This window comes from Microcaecilia unicolor, chromosome 11 (assembly GCF_901765095.1).
Source record: "Microcaecilia unicolor chromosome 11, aMicUni1.1, whole genome shotgun sequence".
Taxonomy (NCBI): domain Eukaryota; kingdom Metazoa; phylum Chordata; class Amphibia; order Gymnophiona; family Siphonopidae; genus Microcaecilia; species Microcaecilia unicolor.
The window spans coordinates 120,836,431-120,855,907 of NC_044041.1; the positions used below are offsets into that span (position 1 = coordinate 120,836,431).

Sequence of the window (19,477 nt, forward strand, 5' to 3'; positions counted from 1 at the left end):
GCAGATCACCCTCTCCTTCAGATGCATCACACCTCTTCTCCAGGCACATCATGCCCCCCCGGGTGCAGAACACCCCCCCCCCCCAAGGGCAGAGCATCCCCTCCTCCAGATACATCACCATGCCTCTCCTTGGTGTACCCCCTTGCTGACTGTATCTAAAGCAGACCGCCCCCATCACCGCGCCCTTGGTACACCACTGGTGAGCATTTATACTGGCACTATGGCAGGTATGAGTGGTCAAGCCTAAATTATAGGCACATATTTATGCTGCTGTGCTAGTTTCTATAAAGGAAAGTAGGCACCTATTTTTCTTCAAAGAAAATCACTTATTATTTAATATACCGCTTATTTTGTGAACAAGCTGAAGCAGTTTACAATAAAACAATCAAAATTAAAAGCAGGAAAGGAACTCTAATTGATGATAAGAAAGAGCAAATTATCTAAGTTTAGAACCTATGTACAATCTAAATTAAAAAAAAGAAAATCCATAATATACAGTCACAGTCTGATAGGTGCTTCTTTATTGAATTGCCTGTTAATGGGCATTTTGAAAACTGCCAGCTCTCCCTGCAAGTAAAAGTACACACTGATGATTCCCAGGAGTTGGTGGGACTGTCAAGATTTCTTGTTTTGCCTTGACTGTAGCTGCTTGTTCCACCCCCCAGAAGCTGCCACCCTAGGCAACCGCTTGGTCTGCCTAATGGTAAAACCAGAGGTAGAGGGTGGAGAAAAGCTCTATGAGAATTTCAATGTGTTTGAATATTTCTTATGGTACTGTCAGATTCATGATTGTAAAGAGGAAGCAGATTGGCACCACCATGACACTGCCTCAGTCAGGCAATCCCTACAAAATCAGCAGCTGGGAGTTCAAGAAACTGTTGAGGAAGGTCACCCTAAGGTCTAGGATTACTTTAATAGAATTACAGAGGGCTCTGGCTGACACAGAGAAAACACCGACTGTTTAACAGTTTCAAGATTGCACCACAAACATGACCTGGAAAGAAGGAAGGCATAGCTGAAGAAAAGCCAGATTATCTGCCGCTTCAAATTTGGAAACAGTTAGGGGACACTGTACTGATGCAGGAGCAGATTGTGTGTTCTGATAACACCAACGTGGAACCTTTTGGTCTTCCTGCATAAGTGATATGTGGAGTGTAAAGTCAACACAGTACATCACCCATCCCTACAGTGGAGCTTGGTGGGGGCAGCATTAGGTCTTGGGGAAGCTTTGCAGGACCAAGGACAGGGTGATTTGTGAAATCAAGGGAAGGACAGATGGTGCTAAGTCCAGGCAGATCTGGAAGAGAACCTGGGCCTGGGAGAAGATTCACCTTTGAGCAGGACGATGAACTGAGTACAAAGCAAAAAAAAAAAAAAAAGTGAAATTCCTCACGTGTCCTGAATTTAATAGAAAACCTGTGGCAAGACTTGAGGCTTGCAGTCCACTGACAATTTCCAGTCAGTATGAAAGAACTGGAGGTATCCAACCCAGCAGAAAGGACAAAAACCGTGCCATTCCACTGTGCAAAGGTGGTAGGGAGGACGTTATCAAGCTGTGTTAGGGCAATAACCCACATTATTAGCCCTTTAACATGACATAAAGAGCTCAAATGCTGGGTTTCTTGTCTTAACACAGCACCAAATAAGTTAACCTGCAGTACATCATAATGAGATGCAAAACATGTGAATTCATATAAAGCAGCTTTTTACTATGTAAATGCTATACCGTGCCTAGCGGTGAATACCAAGTGCTCACAACAAGCTGCATTACAGCCCTAAAAGCTTGTCTTTTACCTCACCTTGGTAACTTCCCTCCTAATTCTGAAAGACTCATGGGGGTGAATTCTCAAAAGGTTGTGAAATTTAGGTGCTGGAATGAGGCGCACTATGGGGCCCTGCGTAGAGGGTAAAAAAGGCTGAAAAAAGAAATGACCGTACAGTAAATTTGCATTTGCCACGCAACCATTTCGGAGGCCACCTATTGAGGATACGGTAGGGGCTCCCGTGCTAACCCGGCGGTAACTGAGCAGCGTGCAGCACTGCCCGATTACGGCAGTAAAAATCCGAAAATACATTTCTGTAGCGCTGGAAATGGCGCACGCTGGTGGCAGAATTACTGCTGGGCTGCTGTGGTAGTTCCAGATTGGTGTGCAGCAAGCCTATTACTGCATGCCAGCCCTTTAGTAAAAGTGCCCCTGAGTGCAAATTCCATGATCACAGTTGTGCGCACAACTGCTCTTATAGAATAAGAGCATAAGTCTGCATTTATGCATCTAACTTTAGGCGCAAGCAGTTATGCCAGGGTGTTTATGCTTAATTTATTTATTTAGATTTTGCTCACATCTTTTTCAGTAGTAGCTCAAGGTGAGTTACATTCAGGTACACTGGATATTTCTCTGTCCCAGGAGAGCTCACAATTTAAGTTTGTATCTGAGCAATGGAGGGTTAAGTGACTTGCCCAAGATCACAAGGAGCAGCAGTGGGATTTGAACTGGCCACCTCTGGATTGCAAGACTGGTGCTCTAACCACTAGCCACAAAAAAAGGAGGTAAAACCCTCACAATACTGTGAGATATGAAACAAAAAAGTGAGGAAAACAGATGAGGATGCCAAAAGTGCTTTATTATATAAAAAAACGACCCGACACGGCCGTGTTTCGGCCCAAAGGCCTGCCTCAGGGGTCTTGAACAACCTCAAATCCTATAGAGTAAAACATACACTTTTGAAAATGTGCTGCAGCAAAAGCTTCTTTGGTCTCCTTTCTTCCAAGAAAATAAAACAATGTAAACATCAATGCCAAAAGCAAAGCGGATTGTGCTCCTCTCATAAAAAAACGTATGTACAGTTGCAAACTAATAGGCCACTCCTCCACACCATTGTTGATAAACTTCAATAAATATGGCAATGTATCAACTCCAACTCTAGCAAAACTGCATATCACTGAAACATATGTTAGAGTCCAAATGCATAATGTCCCCCCCAAATTGATTTTGGTAATTTAAGTTTCAAAAATCAAGCAAATCACTCATCATCGGTCTTTTTATATTCAATTTTTATGCTTTATGACTATTTCCCATATAATATCTTCTTAAACTTTAATTCAAGCCTTGTTAATATTTTAAGGGGTCCTTTTACTAAGGTGCGCTGAAAAAATGGCCTGCGGTAGTGTAGGCGCGTGTTTTGGGCGCACGCAGATCCATTTTTCAGCGCGCTTGCAAAAAATGCCTTTTTCAAAATTTTTTGCTGAAAATGGATGTGCAGCCAAATCAAAATTGGGTGAGAGACCTTACCACCAGCCATTGACCTAGCGGTAAAGTCTCATGCAGTAACTGAGCGGTAATGACCTATGCGCGTCAAATACCACTTGGCGCACGTCCAAAAATAAAAATTATTTTTCAGATGCTTGTATCGGACGCATGCCAAAAATGAAATTACCACAAGAGCCACGCGGTAGTCGGGTGGTAACTCAATTTTGGCACTCGTTGGGCACACATAGATGCTTACGTGGCTTAGTAAAAGAGCCCCAAAATGAATGATTTAGCTTTTGTCGGCTCAGGGGCAAAACAGTCTGACATGGCACATGTTTCGCATAAGCTGTTTCGAGGATGTACCCCCATTACTTGTCAACTCCTTAACTTGCTGACCGGTGATTCTTAGAAAAGCATTATAGGCGATTAGGCATGTAAATGATGGTATTTGCATAACTGGCTTTGCCCCGCCCAGGTCCACACCCCCCTTGATGGCAAACCTCTGACTTGCCTATGCCACGCCAAGGTCCACACCCCCTTGATGACACGTCCCTGACCTGCCTTTGCCACGTCCAAGTCCACACCCCCCTTGAAGTTGTACTCTCTGGAATTTGAGCACACAGCTTATAGAATAGTGACTAAGGACAGTTATGCATGTTAACTGCTAATTGATGCCAATTATTAAATTAAGTTACACGTGCAACAGACCTTATTCTGGGGCCCTTTTACTAAAGGGTTGGCACACAACAACAGGCTTGCTGTGCACCAATCTGAAACCAGAAACTTAGCCAGGTTGAGGGCGTGGGGGCGCAGAGAGCGGACTGCCGATGGCGCCGGCACATATTGGAGTGGAGAAGTGGCCTAGTGGTTAGAGCACCAGTCTTGCAATCCAGAGGTGGCCAGTTCAAATCCCACTGCTGCTCCTTGTGATCTTGGGCAAGTCACTTAACCCTCCATTGCCTCATGTACAAAATTAGATTGTGAGCCCTCCTGGGACAGAGAAATATCCAGTATACCTGAATGTAACTCACCTTGAACTACTACTGAAAAAGGTGTGAGCAAAACCTAAATAAATAAAATATTTTAAACCCAACCCACTTAGCTATGCCTCAGTCTGGAATTACCGCTGGGTTTCTGCAGGAGCCCGGCAATAGTTCCCACCCCATCATGCACCATTTCTGGCACTACAAAAATATTTTTGTAGCATTGGTGCTTACCCGGCGGTAACCGGGCAGCACCGTACACTACCCAGTTACCGCCGGGTTAGCACGGGAGCCCTTACCACCACTTCAGTGAGTGACGGTAAGTGCTCCCCTCCGAAATGGCCAAGCGGCAAGTGGTTTACTACCTGCACGGCCATTTCTGTTGGAGAAAAAAAGACAGCCTTTTACCCACTGCAGTAAAAGGGAGCCTCAGCACGCATCAAAAACATGCACTGATGCTAGCACAGGCCCCTTTTTACCACAGCTTAGTAAAAGGTCCCATCTATAGCTTTCACATGCAAATTTGCGCACTTGTTTGGAAATTTGAGCGTGCAAGTTTGCGTAGTATATGAAGCCACTGTAAATAAATAATTCTTTCATATTGAAAGTATAGAGTATATTGTGTAGATCAGTGAAACTAATTCCAGCTTTAATGCAGTTTAACTTGATTTTAGCCAATGAAATGTAAAAAGCGCAAGAGGTGTGAAGACATTTTTTAAAAACATTTTTTATTTATGAAATGTTTAATTACACTATCCAATCATTAAACAATAAAAAGATAATATGTTAAAAATAACAAAATACAAAAGAAATATTGGATAATGGGGAAAAGGAGAATTGACACCGAGAGACTCCTCTGGCTCCCCTATCAGTCCCGCTAACAGGTTCGATAGATGGCTTTGTTATCTATGGCGATGTTTTGACATGGGCTCCGACTGGTGGGCTGCAACTGGTAGACCCCTGGGAGAATTATCTAGTATTGGAGAGCCAGCGTCTCCCTTGGCTGCTAAAGTGCTAGCAAAGGAATGGGAGGAGGGACAGATAGATGGTCTTGCTGGAGGTTGGAGGCCAGCATTATATCAGACAGAGAGAGCTTGGCAAGGCAGTAATTGGTGGGAGAGTCGGGAAGCCTGAGGTTATGGCATGTGAAACAGTGACCACAATTGAAACAGTGCAATATTCAGAAGCTTTGGGTCAAGGAACATCTTCTGCCTTAGGAAAACCACAAGTAGTGGCTTTAGACTCTATGGGGCTCATTAAAAAAAAAAAAAAACATCCAAAAACTTCATAAGATGGCAGAAGGATGTTTTTCTCTCAAAAATGTCCAAGTTGTGATTTTCGACACTCCAATTTTAGATGTTTTGGGTTCGTCCAAATTTCAAGGCGGCGTGTTTTGAGTGGGAAATGAGTGGTAATAATGGAAGAAAATGAAAACGTCCAGGGCCAAAATTAAGACTTTTTAGCTAGACCTGTTTCAATCACAACTAACCCCTAAATTCTATAAAAGTGGCTAAAAATTGCATGTACAGCCAATTTGCGTGTGCAATTTAATTGAATAACAAGCCTGTTAACATGATAATTGGCTTAACAAGCAATTATTGGTGCTAATTGAATTTAATTAAAATTTACACTTGGGTCCAAAAAGGGGGCGCGGCCAGGGGAGGGTCATGGGCAGATCGGGGGTGTTCTCACAATTTATGTGCGTTGTTATAGAATAATAACGGGGTTCTGTGCCTAATTTAGGCATTGGGGATTTGCACCAAGGTTTCATTAGTGTAAATGGTCATGCCTAAATGTAGTCTATTCTATAAACGGCTCCTAACTTTAATCACCGTTTATAGAATGGAGCTAATCGCTATTTGTTTCAGCTCCATTTATAGAATTTAGTCCTAAGTGACCAAAAAGTGCCCTAAATGATCAAATGACCACTGTACGGATTAAGGCATAACCCCCTTACTCCCCCAGTGGTCACTGACCCTCTCCCAACCCCCTAAGATGTGACAGTACATACTAGCCTCTATGACAGCTTCAGATGTTATGGCCAGTCCTATTAGAGCAGCAAGCAGGTCAGTGCAGTGGACTGTAGAGATGGGGACCCATATCCCACTCTAAAAACTGCACTGGCTTCCAATCAAAGAACGTATTGCTTTCAAAATCTGCACGATAGTTCATAAAATTATTTACGGCGAAGCCCCGGGATACATGACAGACCTCATCGACCTGCCACCCAGAAACACTAGAAAATCAGCACGATCATACCTAAACCTCCACTACCCAAGCAACAAAGGACTCAAATACAAATCTATTTATGCATCCAGCTTTTCCTACTTAAGCGCACAACTATGGAACGCACTGCCAAAGGTAGTAAAAACTACGATCGATCACCTAAATTTCCGGAAAGCATTAAAAACAAACCTGTTCAGAAAGGCATACCCCACCGACCCAACACAAAAAACCTGGCCACCTGCGACATAACGTAACCAAAGACCGTAATGGACATATTCTAACTCTACCTCTTCCTACATATAGGTGACACTTTCAGGCGTAGCCCTGGATTCTATATACCGCGCATAGCGTTCTACGTCAAAATCCTATAACATTCTATAACAATGAGTGTAATTTAATTAGCTTAACAAGCTAATCAGCATTGATAACAGCACTTAACAAGCAATAATGAGCAGTAATTGGCAATAATTAGAATTTACGCGCAAAACTCACTAATGGCCCTGTTTACTAAGGTGTGTTGGCTTTTTTAATGTGTCTACAATTAGCATGTGCTAGGCACCTATAAAGATATTGTAGGTGCATACACTGTTAACGTGCATTAAAAACGCTAACACGCCTATAACGCAGATTAGGGCTCTAAGTGTGTTCTGTAATGAGCTGTGCCTACATTCTAATGGATGCAATTCGAAAGGGGTATGGGTTTGTGTGGGGAAATGGGCATTTTGTGGGCATCCAAAATGTACGCATGTAGTTACAGAAAATCCACACTGTAAACATTTCTGCTTAAGTGTATTCTATAAACCGCACCTAGATTAGGTGCGGTTTATAGAATACGCTTAGTTGATATCCCAGTGCCTAAAACTATACCAAACAAAAATAAGGATATTATTCTGCCGTTGTATCTCTCCATGGTGCAACTGCACCTCGAGTATTGTGTTCAATTCGCACCTCAAAAAAAACATAGTGGAATTGGAAAAGGTGCAGAGAAGGGCAACAAAGATGATACAGGGGATGGGACAACTTCCCTATCAGGATAGGCTGAAGAGGCTGGGGCTCTTCAGCTTGGAGAAAACGTGGCTGAGGGGAGATATGATAGAGGTCTATAAGATAATGAGTGGAGTGGAATGGAACGGGTCGATGTGGAGCGTCTGTTTACCCTTTCCAAAAATACTAGGACAAGGGGGCATGCAATGAAGCTGCAGTGTGGTAAATTTAAAACGAATCGGAGGAAATTTTTCTTCACTCTGGAAGTTAAACTCTGGAATTCGCTGCCAGAAAAGGTGGTTAAGACGGTTAACGTAGCGGACTTCAAAAAAGGGTTGGACAGCTTCCTGGAGGAAAAAACCATAGAATGTTATTGAGTGGACGAGGGAATACAGTAGTTCTAGGATGGGCGGGACAAATTGTTTGTTCTTTTGGCCGCTGTCGGTGACAGGGTGCTGGGCTCGATGGACCCTTGGTCTGTCCCAGCATGGCGATGCTTATGTACTTATGCCCGGTTTGTTCTAGCTCCGCCCTCATTCACATGACTTCAAGGTGCTTAAGACATTTGTACAATACATTTTTGTAAAAATTTCATTTCACTTACAGTATATAGGTGTTTGTGTATTTGCATAACTTTAGCACATTTTTAAAGGAAAATTATACTTTCCCTTTGAAAATTTACTACCTTATACACAGTGGATGCAAAAGTGAGAATCAAAAGCCATCAGAAGTGCAGGTGAACGGGGGGGGGGGGGGGGGGGGGGGGGGGGGGAGGTAGAGAGGAGCACTGAAGCATTTCAATAGAGAGCAGGGAGTCTACTATCTGTAGTGGCCGTTGGCTCCGCTGGTTCCCTGCCCCCTCTGACGTTACTTCCTGTTCTGGGGCAGGGGACTGTACAACTCCAGGTGGTGAGGATGATGCTCTTTGGAGAAGGAGGAGGTGGCTGATGCACCGAGAGGGGAGATGTGCCGGGGTGGGGCATAGCGGCTACCCGCCCCGGCTGGCAGCCAACCTAGGTACGCCACTGTGCCCAGGCCATGTTATAAGATCCTAAGGACATAAGACACTGTGCTCTATGCTCCAGTTCTTTGTAAACATTTATCCCCGTGTTTTGCACATGGAAAAGGCTCTTATCAAATTGCATAGACAAATGCGCTTGTACAAGTGAGCTGATGAAATGGCATGCAGGTCTTCCCAGTGGCATAATTTGGGCAGAGAAGGGGTATTGTTCCAGTGTACACACATTTTGTAGAATACGTGAGGACATTATACACAAGCACACTTATACTATTCAGAGCAGGTGGAAACATATGGGTGTCATTTTGTGGGCTATTAAGGCTGGACCTGGGATCCTATATTGTATTCAGAAAATAGGCACCTTTTTGGAACTTTGACAGAAATGCTCTGTTACAAAATTACACCCTATGCACAGGAAAAAATTCTGTAAATGGTGCCAAAAGCTAGGTGTAGGGAAGGGACAAACAGACAACCAATCCAAAACAGGACTACAGAGATCGGTAGATAAAGTAATTTATTGCCAAAGAGCAGATACAGTGGACTTGACACAGCCCTGTGTTTCGGCAGTAATATACCTGCTTCAGGAGTCAGAGTATCTATATTACAGTAAACCTTGTTCCGCAACAGAAAAATGACACAAAGCCACTACAACTGCATCTTATTCAAACAAACACAGCAGTGCTAAAGTCACACACGAAGAGTGCTGTTGTGGAACACTGTTTATTGTAATACAGATACTCTGACGCCTGAGTCCACTGTATCTGGTCTTGGCAGTAAATGACTTTATCTACTGACCTCTGGAGTTCTGTTTTGGACTGTCTGTCCTGTGTCCTTTCCTTACTCCTTTGAACAAGATTATTTCTCAGTAGGGAATCCTTCCCTATGTTGTAAGGTATCGGCCAAAAGCTAGGTGCCAAGGTGCACCAAGCTAAGCGTTAATTCTACATAGCATCAGGGCACCCGCATTCCATTTTAGAACACTAATCCGCATTCCATTTTAGAACATTAAGGTAAGTTGTCATTTATGTACCAACATTTAGCCACGCCCACTCTTGTCATTTCAATAAGTTGAAAATATATGTGCCTAAATGCCGCAATCGAGCTCTTAAATGCTCTTCAATGGGGGACCCACCCATGTGCCTATTCTTGTGCGTGCTTCCTTAAATTTATGCGCTAAGCGTATTGCATACTGAAGTTATGGAATACTGATTGCTGCTAGATTCTATATAGCGCACCTAGAGAGCCATGCCAAAATCCAGGCATATTCTATAACAACGCACGTTAACTTATTGGCTTAACAAGCTAATTAGCACTGATAACAGCACTTGACATATATGCATGTAGTTACAGAATATGGCCCAGTGTGCGTAAATCTACACATGGGGATTTATGGCATGTTTTCATTGGTGTAAATGGAGGCACGTAGTTTTAGGCACTGAGATATCAACTAAACGTATTCTATATACCGCGTCCAAATCTAGGCACCGCTTATAGAATACACTTAGGCGGAAATGTTTACCACACAGATTTTTTAGTTGCTTTATATAGAATCTGGCCCTTATTGCCCAACTACCATTTACATGTGAAACGGACACCTATGAAGGCAACTGATGCCTGACTTTGGGTGACCTGATATAGAATGAGAGAGTAAGTGTGTGGGAAAGCGAAGTTTTCTGGCACTCACTGGACATGTCTGCGCACTCACTGTGTTCGGTTATCCTCCTGGACTGGGGTTCATGTGCTGCCCGAGCTGGCTCAAAGGACTGTGGTGCCCTGGGACATTTGCATTGGCGCCCCTACCCTCAATCTGGTATGTCTCTCTGCTCCATCTGTGATTCAGTCTGTCCCCGCTCCCCCTCTCAAGTCTCCCTCTCCTGCTGGACCAGACGAAGCACTGGCCCAGGGCACTGATGATAAAGGGTGCAAAAATCTCAGTCCAGCATCTATCTGTCCTTTTACTAAGATGTGCTGAAAAATGGCCTGCGGTAGTGTAGGCGTGTGTTTTGGACATGCGCAGATTCATTTTTCAGCACACCTGTAAAAATACCTTTTTTATATTTTTACCAAAAATGGACGTGTGGCAAAATGAAAATTGACGCGCATCCATTTTGAGTCTGAGACCTTACCGCCAACTATTGACTAAGCGGTAAGGTTTCACACGTTAACCGGGCATTAGTGGTCTATGCGCATCAGATGCCTTTTACAGCCCGGTAGCGCCGTGTGCCAGAAAATAAAAATTATTTTCTTTCGCGCTTAGGGGATGTACATCAAAAATGAAATTACTGCCCGGGCCACACGGTAGCCGGCCGGTAACTCAGATTTGGCGCGCATAGGCGCTTACATGGCTTAGTAAAAGGGCCCTTAAAACAGTGGTTCTCAACCTTTCTTCCACTGTGACGCACATGACAGACAATGTTCATACCCATGACACATTGAACACTACCATTCATGGCTAAACACACACAAAAAAATCTCTTATATATCATTGATTATTGTTGAAAATGATGCAAAGAAAGGTGGTGACTTCTAGGTGGGGAAGAGCAGACTTGCAACATTTCCAGTTGGGGCTGGTGGCAGCACGGAGCATCGTGTGTAATGGTGAAGCAGAAACGACCAGTTATGTGGATTTCAAATACCTGATTCCTTGCTTTGCTGTTCCCAGCCTGCAGGCACACACGGTTGTTAAGGAAAGCAAAGGCTTGCTGTCTGTCACATTTTTGGTGACATCCGTCTTAGCTCTTGGTGACATACAAGTGTGTCCCAACACACTGGTTGAGAACCACTGGTCTAAAAGTTTGAAGGGAGACCAGACTGAGATTTTGGTGCCTTTATCACCGGCACTCTGGGCCAGTGTCTCACCTGGTCCACAGGTTGCGCCGGCCCTGTGTGCTGCTTTAAAAATAATTGTCCAATACTTTCCCCATCTGTATACACCAAGGGCGTATCTCTTATACTTCTAATATGCCCTTCCACGGCCGGTTGGGAAGCACCAGCTCCTTAAGATCACGGTGGCTAGCTATTTATCCAGGTTATATTTGTATACATATTTCATTGTTTGGACTTGTGATATGTATTGATTGGAAGCCTTTTCTTAAACCTATCCTAGACAGTTTGATAAAGCAGAATTTTCCAGATCTATCCTGGTGACTCCCTGAAAACAGCAACAAAAATTTAATTAATTTTATAAGACAGTTACATAAAAACACGGAGAGGGTATAGCACTGAGGAAGAAATTCCAGCAGATTCCAATTTTTGAAGTTTCTTGGGTTTTCCACTACCACTTTTTTTCACAGCTAAAAAAAATCAGTTTTAGGTAAAACTGTGACATTGTATTTACTTATGAAATAATATTTTTTTGTTTGGGTCATGACTGTGGCACTACATTTCAAAGCCCAGGTTGTGTTCCAGGTATTGGTGAGACCATTAGACACGTGCTTAGTGAGATTAGATATTGACCATCTTGTGGTCTGAGAATACGCTTTGCAGAACACATTCTAGTTTTTCTGATCCATTCCCCCTTGTAGTAATTTTATATACAAAAAGGGATATATATATATAATATATATATAAATTTTATATATTTTTTAACACAGAAAACTGAGGCAGGGCTGGGGTGAGAGGTCACAGGTCATACTCCCTCCTCCCCCTATAGATATATACACACACATACACAACACAAGACTAACCTGAAGCAGATAATTTTTAATTTTTCCTTTGTTGCATCTTTTATGTGGCTTTCACATTTGAGAGTGAAAGATGCTGGAATTGAGTTTCTCTCTCTTAAAATTAAGGGGTCCTTTTACTAAGGTGTGCTAACACATTTAGCACACACTAAATGATAAGACACCCATAGGAATATAATGGGCGACATCATTTAGCGTGAGCTAATCATTAGCATACCTTAGTTAAAGGACCCCCAAGTGTTCCAGGGGTGGAAGGGGGGGGGGGGGGGGAGGGCTCTTCTTAAAGGATTGCTTACATTTTCAAAGTGTAAAAAATGCTTTCAAGCATGGTAAATCTTTTCCTTTGTCTTGTTCTCACCCTTTCTGGCATTACAAAAACTGTATTTGACAATGGTGTATGATTGATGTCTCTCTTTTGAATTAGCCCAGTTATTATTTGCCTATCCCCAAATAAAGCACTTAGGGCCCTTTTTGCAAAGCTGTGGTAAAAGGGGCCTGCAGTAGCATTGGCTCATGGATTTGCCATGCGCCAAGGTCCTCATTTAGAGGCTTAAAAAAAAAAAAAGGAAATGACTATGTGATAAGTGAACCACTTACCGTGCAGCCATTTCCCGGGGAAGCCCTTACCGCCACCTATTTAGAGACAGAAAGGGCTCCCGTGCTAACCTGACGGTAATCAGGCAGCACCTGGGGCTGCCCAATTACCACCGTGTAAGCCTCCGGTGCTGAAAATATAAAAGTATTTTTTTAGCACCGGAAATGGCGTGCAGTAGTGTCGGATTGGAGCACGGCAAAGCTGCAGTACGGGTACCGCCACTTTGTAAAAGGGGCCCTTAATGGTTCCCTGCTTACTTCTTCCCCCCTAAAGATAACCCTTTTGTCTCCCTACACCCTTTAATCTACTGGGGTCCTCATTGCACACACATGGCACAAGCTGCCATGGGACCCTGTTTCTGGTGGGAAATTAGGCTGCTCTGGTCTTTCCTTCCCGATGCTCACTTTCCTCCAGATGCAGACACATGGATTGCCAGTTGCCTTGATTTTGTTTTCTCAGAATAGGATGGTCCAGTCTCTGTATGCTGTCCTGAGAAAATGGATCTGATTGGCAGCCCTGGTATGTGCTGATTTTGGCATGGGGGTCACAAGCCCTTCTGTGCACCGAGCTGTAAATTCTGAAAGCCTTGACTATAGCAGAAAATCCCCTCGCCTTTTCCCAATGTGAGCAGGGTCACTATTCTATATTAGGTACTGAAACATCTTACCCCCTCCAATAATCTGCACTGTCAGTGGTTAAAATCTGACCCTCCCCTTGACATACTCCTACCTGGCCATTGTTTCAACCAATAGGAACACTAATATTGCTTGGTCCCTCCTCCTCCGTCCCATATCTCATCTCCCTTCCCCGCCTTAACCCTGCCTTGATATTCTGTTAATGATCTTGTGTATGTATATGTGTTTTACTAACATGCTTTGGCTCCTTCCCAACCCCTGCTAAAAAGAATGAATTAATTAACTAATCTTGTCTTCATTTTCCTGAATGTGATCATGAATTTTTTGAAGGGAGGCTTTTTAAATTTTTTTAGATTTTTGCACATTTCTGTATTTTTGGGGGGTGGGCAGATGTGTTTTAAAAAAAAAAATTGTTCATTTTTTACTACAAAAAATAATAATTTATTTGACTTCATTTAAAAAAATTGTTTCTGGGGTAAGTTTTCTTTTGTGGGGGGAAAGGAGAAGAGAGGTTATATTTAAAACCCTAAAAAAATATTTACAGATTTTTAAAACTCCAAAATTTCAGTGGCCAAGAGAATTAAAAAAAAATGTTTATTCTCTGACATTTTTGAACAACAGATTTTTTCACTACTTTACTTGTTTTTTAATGTCTCACCCCTTAAAAATTTTGAAAAACATTTAAAACAAACTTTCTTGTTTTATTTTAATTATTATTATTATTATTTTTTATCTCTGTTGAAAGCACGCAGGCATCGGACACGCTATGGTAAACAAACTGCATTACCTGGTAGATATCACTCCAATTGTTTAATCTGTTCAGTTTGCCGTGGGTTTCTTCACCTTTTACCTTTTAACAAAATTTACATTTTGATTTTATTTTTTATTTCTAATTTTTTTCAATTATTTTGCTTTTGTTTTACTTTTTCTATCTCTTTAATAAAAAGGGGCTAGGAAATTATTAGCCAATCAACTCATTCCATTTCTGGAAGGTAGCAGAGTAAGCCATTCAAAATTGTCCATTGCTTTAAGGTAATAGAAAATTGATACCCAGCCAGCTCGCTCCAGTGTTTTAAAGAGTTCAATTAGAGCTATCAGAACCCTCCCCCCTCTTCCCCCACCCACTTGTAGAGATGCAGCCCCACAAATAGGAGGGTATGGTTTAGTGGTTACAGCTAGTAGTCAAGGTTCAAGCCCGCTTTGCCCACTAAAGTTCCTTCAAAAGGCCTTTTTCAGCTCACTTTACCCTTCATTCAGGGCAAGATTAATTCTTTCATGGGTTCTAGGCAAACAAACATGATTCTCTATCCCTCCCCCCCCCCCCCATAATAATATAAGTACATTTTAAGACTTACACACTTGGGGCTCCATATGGCACTAAGGGCCTCTTTTATCAATCTGCGCTAGCAGTTCCCGTGCGGCAATACCGACAGAGGCTATTCAAAATGAATGGGCTTTGTCGGCATTATCGCACCGGAAGCCATTAGTGTGGCTTGATAAAAGAGGCCCTAACAGCAGAGAAAACCCAACAGAGGAGTAAGCAGCAGATAAGAAGCACTGCTTGCCAGCTGTACCATCTAATTAGAAAAATGCAGAGGGGGATGGGACGAATACTGGTGTCTCTTGACACCCCACCACTCTCTCTCTCTCTCTCTGCTAGCAGCCGACTTATCAGGGCAAAATATGCCTTGGGAGCCACTGAATTAGCCAATCTGAGAGGGCCCCTTCTAAACATTTAGGTCCTAGGCATGTGCCTAGTTTGCTTATGCTTTAATCCTTCTCTGCCTCCATTGCTTCAGGTACACACCTTCTGCCCGATATTCAAAGCGATTTCAGTGGGCATGAAATCTCCCGTACGCTTAAATCATTCAGGGCCACCCATCACTGACATTCAGTTAGTTAGCCAGGCAGTGCCACTGACCTTCGACTCTGACCATCCAATCAAAAAGTGGACAGGTCAGAGGCGATATACAGGGGGTTGCATTGGGGAGGAACCAGCAGGTATGCTGGTGATGGCAATATTTAGTGCTGGCACTTGCATAGCTGAGCAGGTGAATTTAGGACAGCTGGAAAGCAATCCTAAATTCACCCAGTTAGATATTTGGGCCCCGACACTGAATATTGGCCGGGACCCACATAATCCAAAAAACTTTCAGAGGCCCTATGATTTAACCCCACTCTCATCCCGATCCCAACCCCCCCCCCCCCCCAACACAGGAACTCCCTGTCCCTTCCTGACTACACAACCCCTCCATCCCCTCCCATCCTTCCAACATGCTTCTTCGCCAGCAGTGAGCAGTGACTGTTACCTGCTGCTTGCAGCAGCCCAAGCCTTCCCTCTGATGCAACTTCATGTTTACGAGACCAGGAAGTTGCATCAGAGGGAAGGCTCTGGGTTGGCGTCAGCAGCAGGTACATAAGTAAATAAGTACATAAGCACTGCCACGCTGGGAAAAGACCAAAGGTCTATCAAGCCCAGCACTCTGTCTCCGACAGCGGCCAATCCAGGCCCCAAGATCCTGGCAAAAACCCAAAGTTTAATAACGATCAATGGACTTTTCCTTCAGGAATCTGTCCAGACCCCCTTTAAACTCAGCAAGGCCAGCTGCCGTCACTACCTTCTCCATATGAGTCACTGCTTGCTGCCGGCAAAGAATTGAAGGAGTAAAAGGTACCACGGGGTTGGGGTTAAGCGATCCCTGATCACCTGGGTAGGGGAGGGGAGGAAGGGATGCTGAGAGTCTTCAGCTAGAGTATTTGAGGATCCCCATGGCCCCACCAGCCACATCACAGCTATGCCAATGCAGGGCGGGACTAAATTCAAAGTGGTTTGTGCCCACCTGGACCCACCTGTGGTTATGCTACTGCTCCCAAATTAGAAGGACCAGCTAGATGACCTAGTCCTCTATGCCTCCATTCCAGGTGGCTCTGATTTCCTCTCTGAACAGCAGAGTATTCCTACCCGATGCATGCAGCAAGGTAAAAGCAGAAGTCAACTGGTCACCCTGCCTCTGATGTAGAAGTCTGAAGGCAGAGGCACAACAATAAGTAAAACCTCATTATAAACAGGGGAATTAATAATAAATAAGCCTGTAACATATGTATTTCATAGGCTCATAGAATCAAAAGGGAGATGAGCAAAGGACCAGCTGAAGGGAGAAGGAAGCAGCCACCAACCTGAGCAGTCAGAGCTGGTGTCCAGCTTCTTAAAAGGCCAGAAGAACTTAAAAATTAACAATAAAACTAAGAAAATGAATATAAAAAGGACTGTATCCCTGGCTTCTATCTTGGTCCCGTTAAATTATAGCAGCAAAAAGAGACACATTTCTTTGCACCCATAGAAACAGTATGGGAAGGGGGTGCTTAATTAACCCAACCCTTTCTTACATAACTGAAAGAGATTGGTGGCTGTTTTCTATTACCTAAAATGCTAGAGTGGACGATGTCAGTCAGGAGTTGCTCTGCCCCCTTCCTTCCTCTTCCTGCTCCAGTCCTGCCACCAGGAAAATGTATCCCACAGGATTCAGGGATCAGAGAAGGAGGGGGACCAGGAATGTCTCAGGTTTGGTTGCAAGAAGAAGTTTTCTGGGTTCCTCCACAGATGCTCCTATATCAGTGGTGGACAGGGGAGGAAAAGTGAGATGGGAGAGGGATGGCAAGAAGAAACTTCAGAATAGGGATCATGATATGAGATGAAAAGGGGGAAGACTTGAGTGTGGAGATAAAATAAGGAAATATTTCTTCCCACAAAATTTGCTGGATTTATGAATGAACTTCCAGGGAATGTGCAGGAGTCAAAGACAATGAGAGAACTGACAGTGAGGATAAGCACAGAGGATCCCTAGAGTTAACATGTCCAATCCAATAGGCTTGGTTGTGTTGTCACAGGAAGGGAGAATGGGGGGGACACTGAAGGGGCCATGTGGTCCTCTCCATAAGCCATGAAAGAAAGAGTTGTGGGTGGGGGAGAGAGAAAAAGCAGCCAGGGAGCCCCTACCAGCCTACACCAAGCTGTGAGATAGAGAAGCAAGACCCTAAGACCTTCAAAATCTCTCAGATCAAGGGTTTCTTCCTCATTTTCTGTTAAGCTCTTCTTTTTTACCAGTGTGTTTTTTTCTTTGGTTTTGTTTACTTTGTTTATGATAATTCTTTTTATTTTGAATAGTGCTTCATATGTTTTATCTATATATTTTTGAATTAATATTATTATTATTTTTTTACCCAATATCCCCTGAAAATCCATGGAAAACAAGGCATCATCTGGCAGCTTTCCTGATTTCTTTGAAATTCTTCTTGGTTTTTAGCACATCTTGTCTTCGCTGGTTGGCAGTCTGTAGGAACGGCTGAGGTTTTCGGTGCTGGGCTGGGAGGATAACTGGTGACAAATCCTTTCTAGGAGGATTCTGTAAGAAAAGGATTTTCCCTTATGTTAAAACTGTATCTTATCTAAGCCTCCTCCCCATTCCTGATGGAGATATCTCCTCCTGAGTTGAAGGACCCCATATGACTACACAGGACACCTGGGTTCCACTCCTGGCTCAGGCTCCTTACTCCTGGGGCTGGGAGGGTTTCCGAGGTTAGGTCACCTAATCCATTCCCATCTGCGCTTCTATTCTTGGGGCTGAAGTCAGAATAAAGGTTAGAAAACCCAAGCTTGATTGCTGACTGGGTTTCCCTGATAAAAGATGGATAGAAAAGGAGAAGGACTTTACAGGGGTAGGAGGGGAGAATAACACACACCCCTCCCCCAAGATAATGCATCAGTGAGAAAATAGGCAGTCAAGGGGATATATTGTGTAATTCTGCCAGTCTCTAAGCAAAAGAATGAGGTTCTGAGAGAGATGAAGACAGAACTGCAGAGAGCTGTTCCTACCATTGCAAGCTCCAGGCTCCAAGCACATCACATCTTACCCCAGAGCCCTTCCTCTCCGCTATGGAAATCCCCTCAGTTTGCCACCATCAGAGCTGTCCCTACAGAACCTGCCAACTGCGACACTCCATAAACCGCATGGCATGCAGGCAGTGCTCACTAACGCTCTGTGTGCGTACATCCATGCCCCATCCCAAACTTCAACACTTTTGCTTGCTCCAAAAACTAATGGATATATTTTTTTTCACTTTAATGGGAGCTCTTTGACAATACATTAGTCTACTGAGATTCTAATAGTCCGAGAACTTCACTGCAGTATAGAGGTATTAGAGAGCAATAAAACCCAGAAGGTTACAAAGAGGGGAGGGGGACTCTAGGAGTATAGTCTAGAGGGAGAGGGGAGGAGCGCCAAGGAGGTTACAGGGACACAGGGGAACTTCTCTAGGGTTATAGTCTGAGGGGGGGAGGAGGGAAGAGCCCAGGAGGTTACAGGAACGCAAGGGAACTCCTCTAGGTTTACAGTCTAGTAAGGAGAGGGGAGGAGAGCCCAGAAGGTTACAGGGACACAGGGAAACTCCTCTAGGGTAATAGTCTAGGGGGAAGCCCAGGAGGATACAGGGACACGGGGAAACTACTCTAGGGTTGCTGAATAAGATTGAGAGGGGCGCAGAGGCCAGGAGGTTACAGAGATACAGAGGAATTCATGTAGTGTTATAGTGTAGGAGTAACAGGGAGCAGAGGCCAGTCCCAAGAGGACACCTTTATCAGGGCGAGGAGGGTACACTGCGGGTGGGATTCAGGTTCATGCACTGGAGTTTTTCTTTTAGATGATAGGGAAATAAAATGCTTTGCAGAAAGAGGTATATTGACAGTTGGCAGTGATGGGATAGGTGGGGATAATCTTTAATTCTTCTGAGCAAGCAGCAGCCTTTTATATCTCCCCCATCAATACAGGAAGCACCCAATTGGTCCCTCCCATTAAAATAAAAAAAAATTAAAAATACAATGTGGCTATGTTTACAAGAAAAATATATTCTTTTGAATTTTTGATTTGCATGAAGCTGTGCTTAGGTCTTCCTTTTCCACTAACATCACCTTTCCTTTACTCCTCCCCTCCAAAGTCTCCTTGCATGGCTTTGTCTCATCAGCTTAGTGCATGGCAGCTGTGGAGGTGGGGGAGGGGCTTGGTTGTGGGCTATGCCATCACCAGGGGCTGCCGTGGGGTGGGGTGTGGG

General features: G+C 43.7%; 1 protein-coding gene across 24 annotated transcripts in view; it reads left to right on the plus strand.

The window, feature by feature from the left end:
• NRXN2 (neurexin 2) overlaps window positions 1–19,477 on the plus strand; it is a 1,346,335-nt gene that overhangs the window by 354,172 nt on the left and 972,686 nt on the right. For 9 of the 24 annotated variants that reach the window (XM_030218493.1, XM_030218499.1, XM_030218509.1 and 6 more), the window contains one exon: window positions 14,118–14,141. The exons of 8 other annotated variants lie outside the window; for them this stretch is intronic. In XM_030218493.1, the coding sequence (XP_030074353.1) occupies window positions 14,118–14,141 (24 nt within the window). Of the gene's footprint in view, window positions 1–14,117; window positions 14,163–19,477 lie in introns of all 24 variants that reach the window. 7 more of the 24 variants (XM_030218496.1, XM_030218492.1, XM_030218491.1 and 4 more) reach the window with 1 other exon arrangement.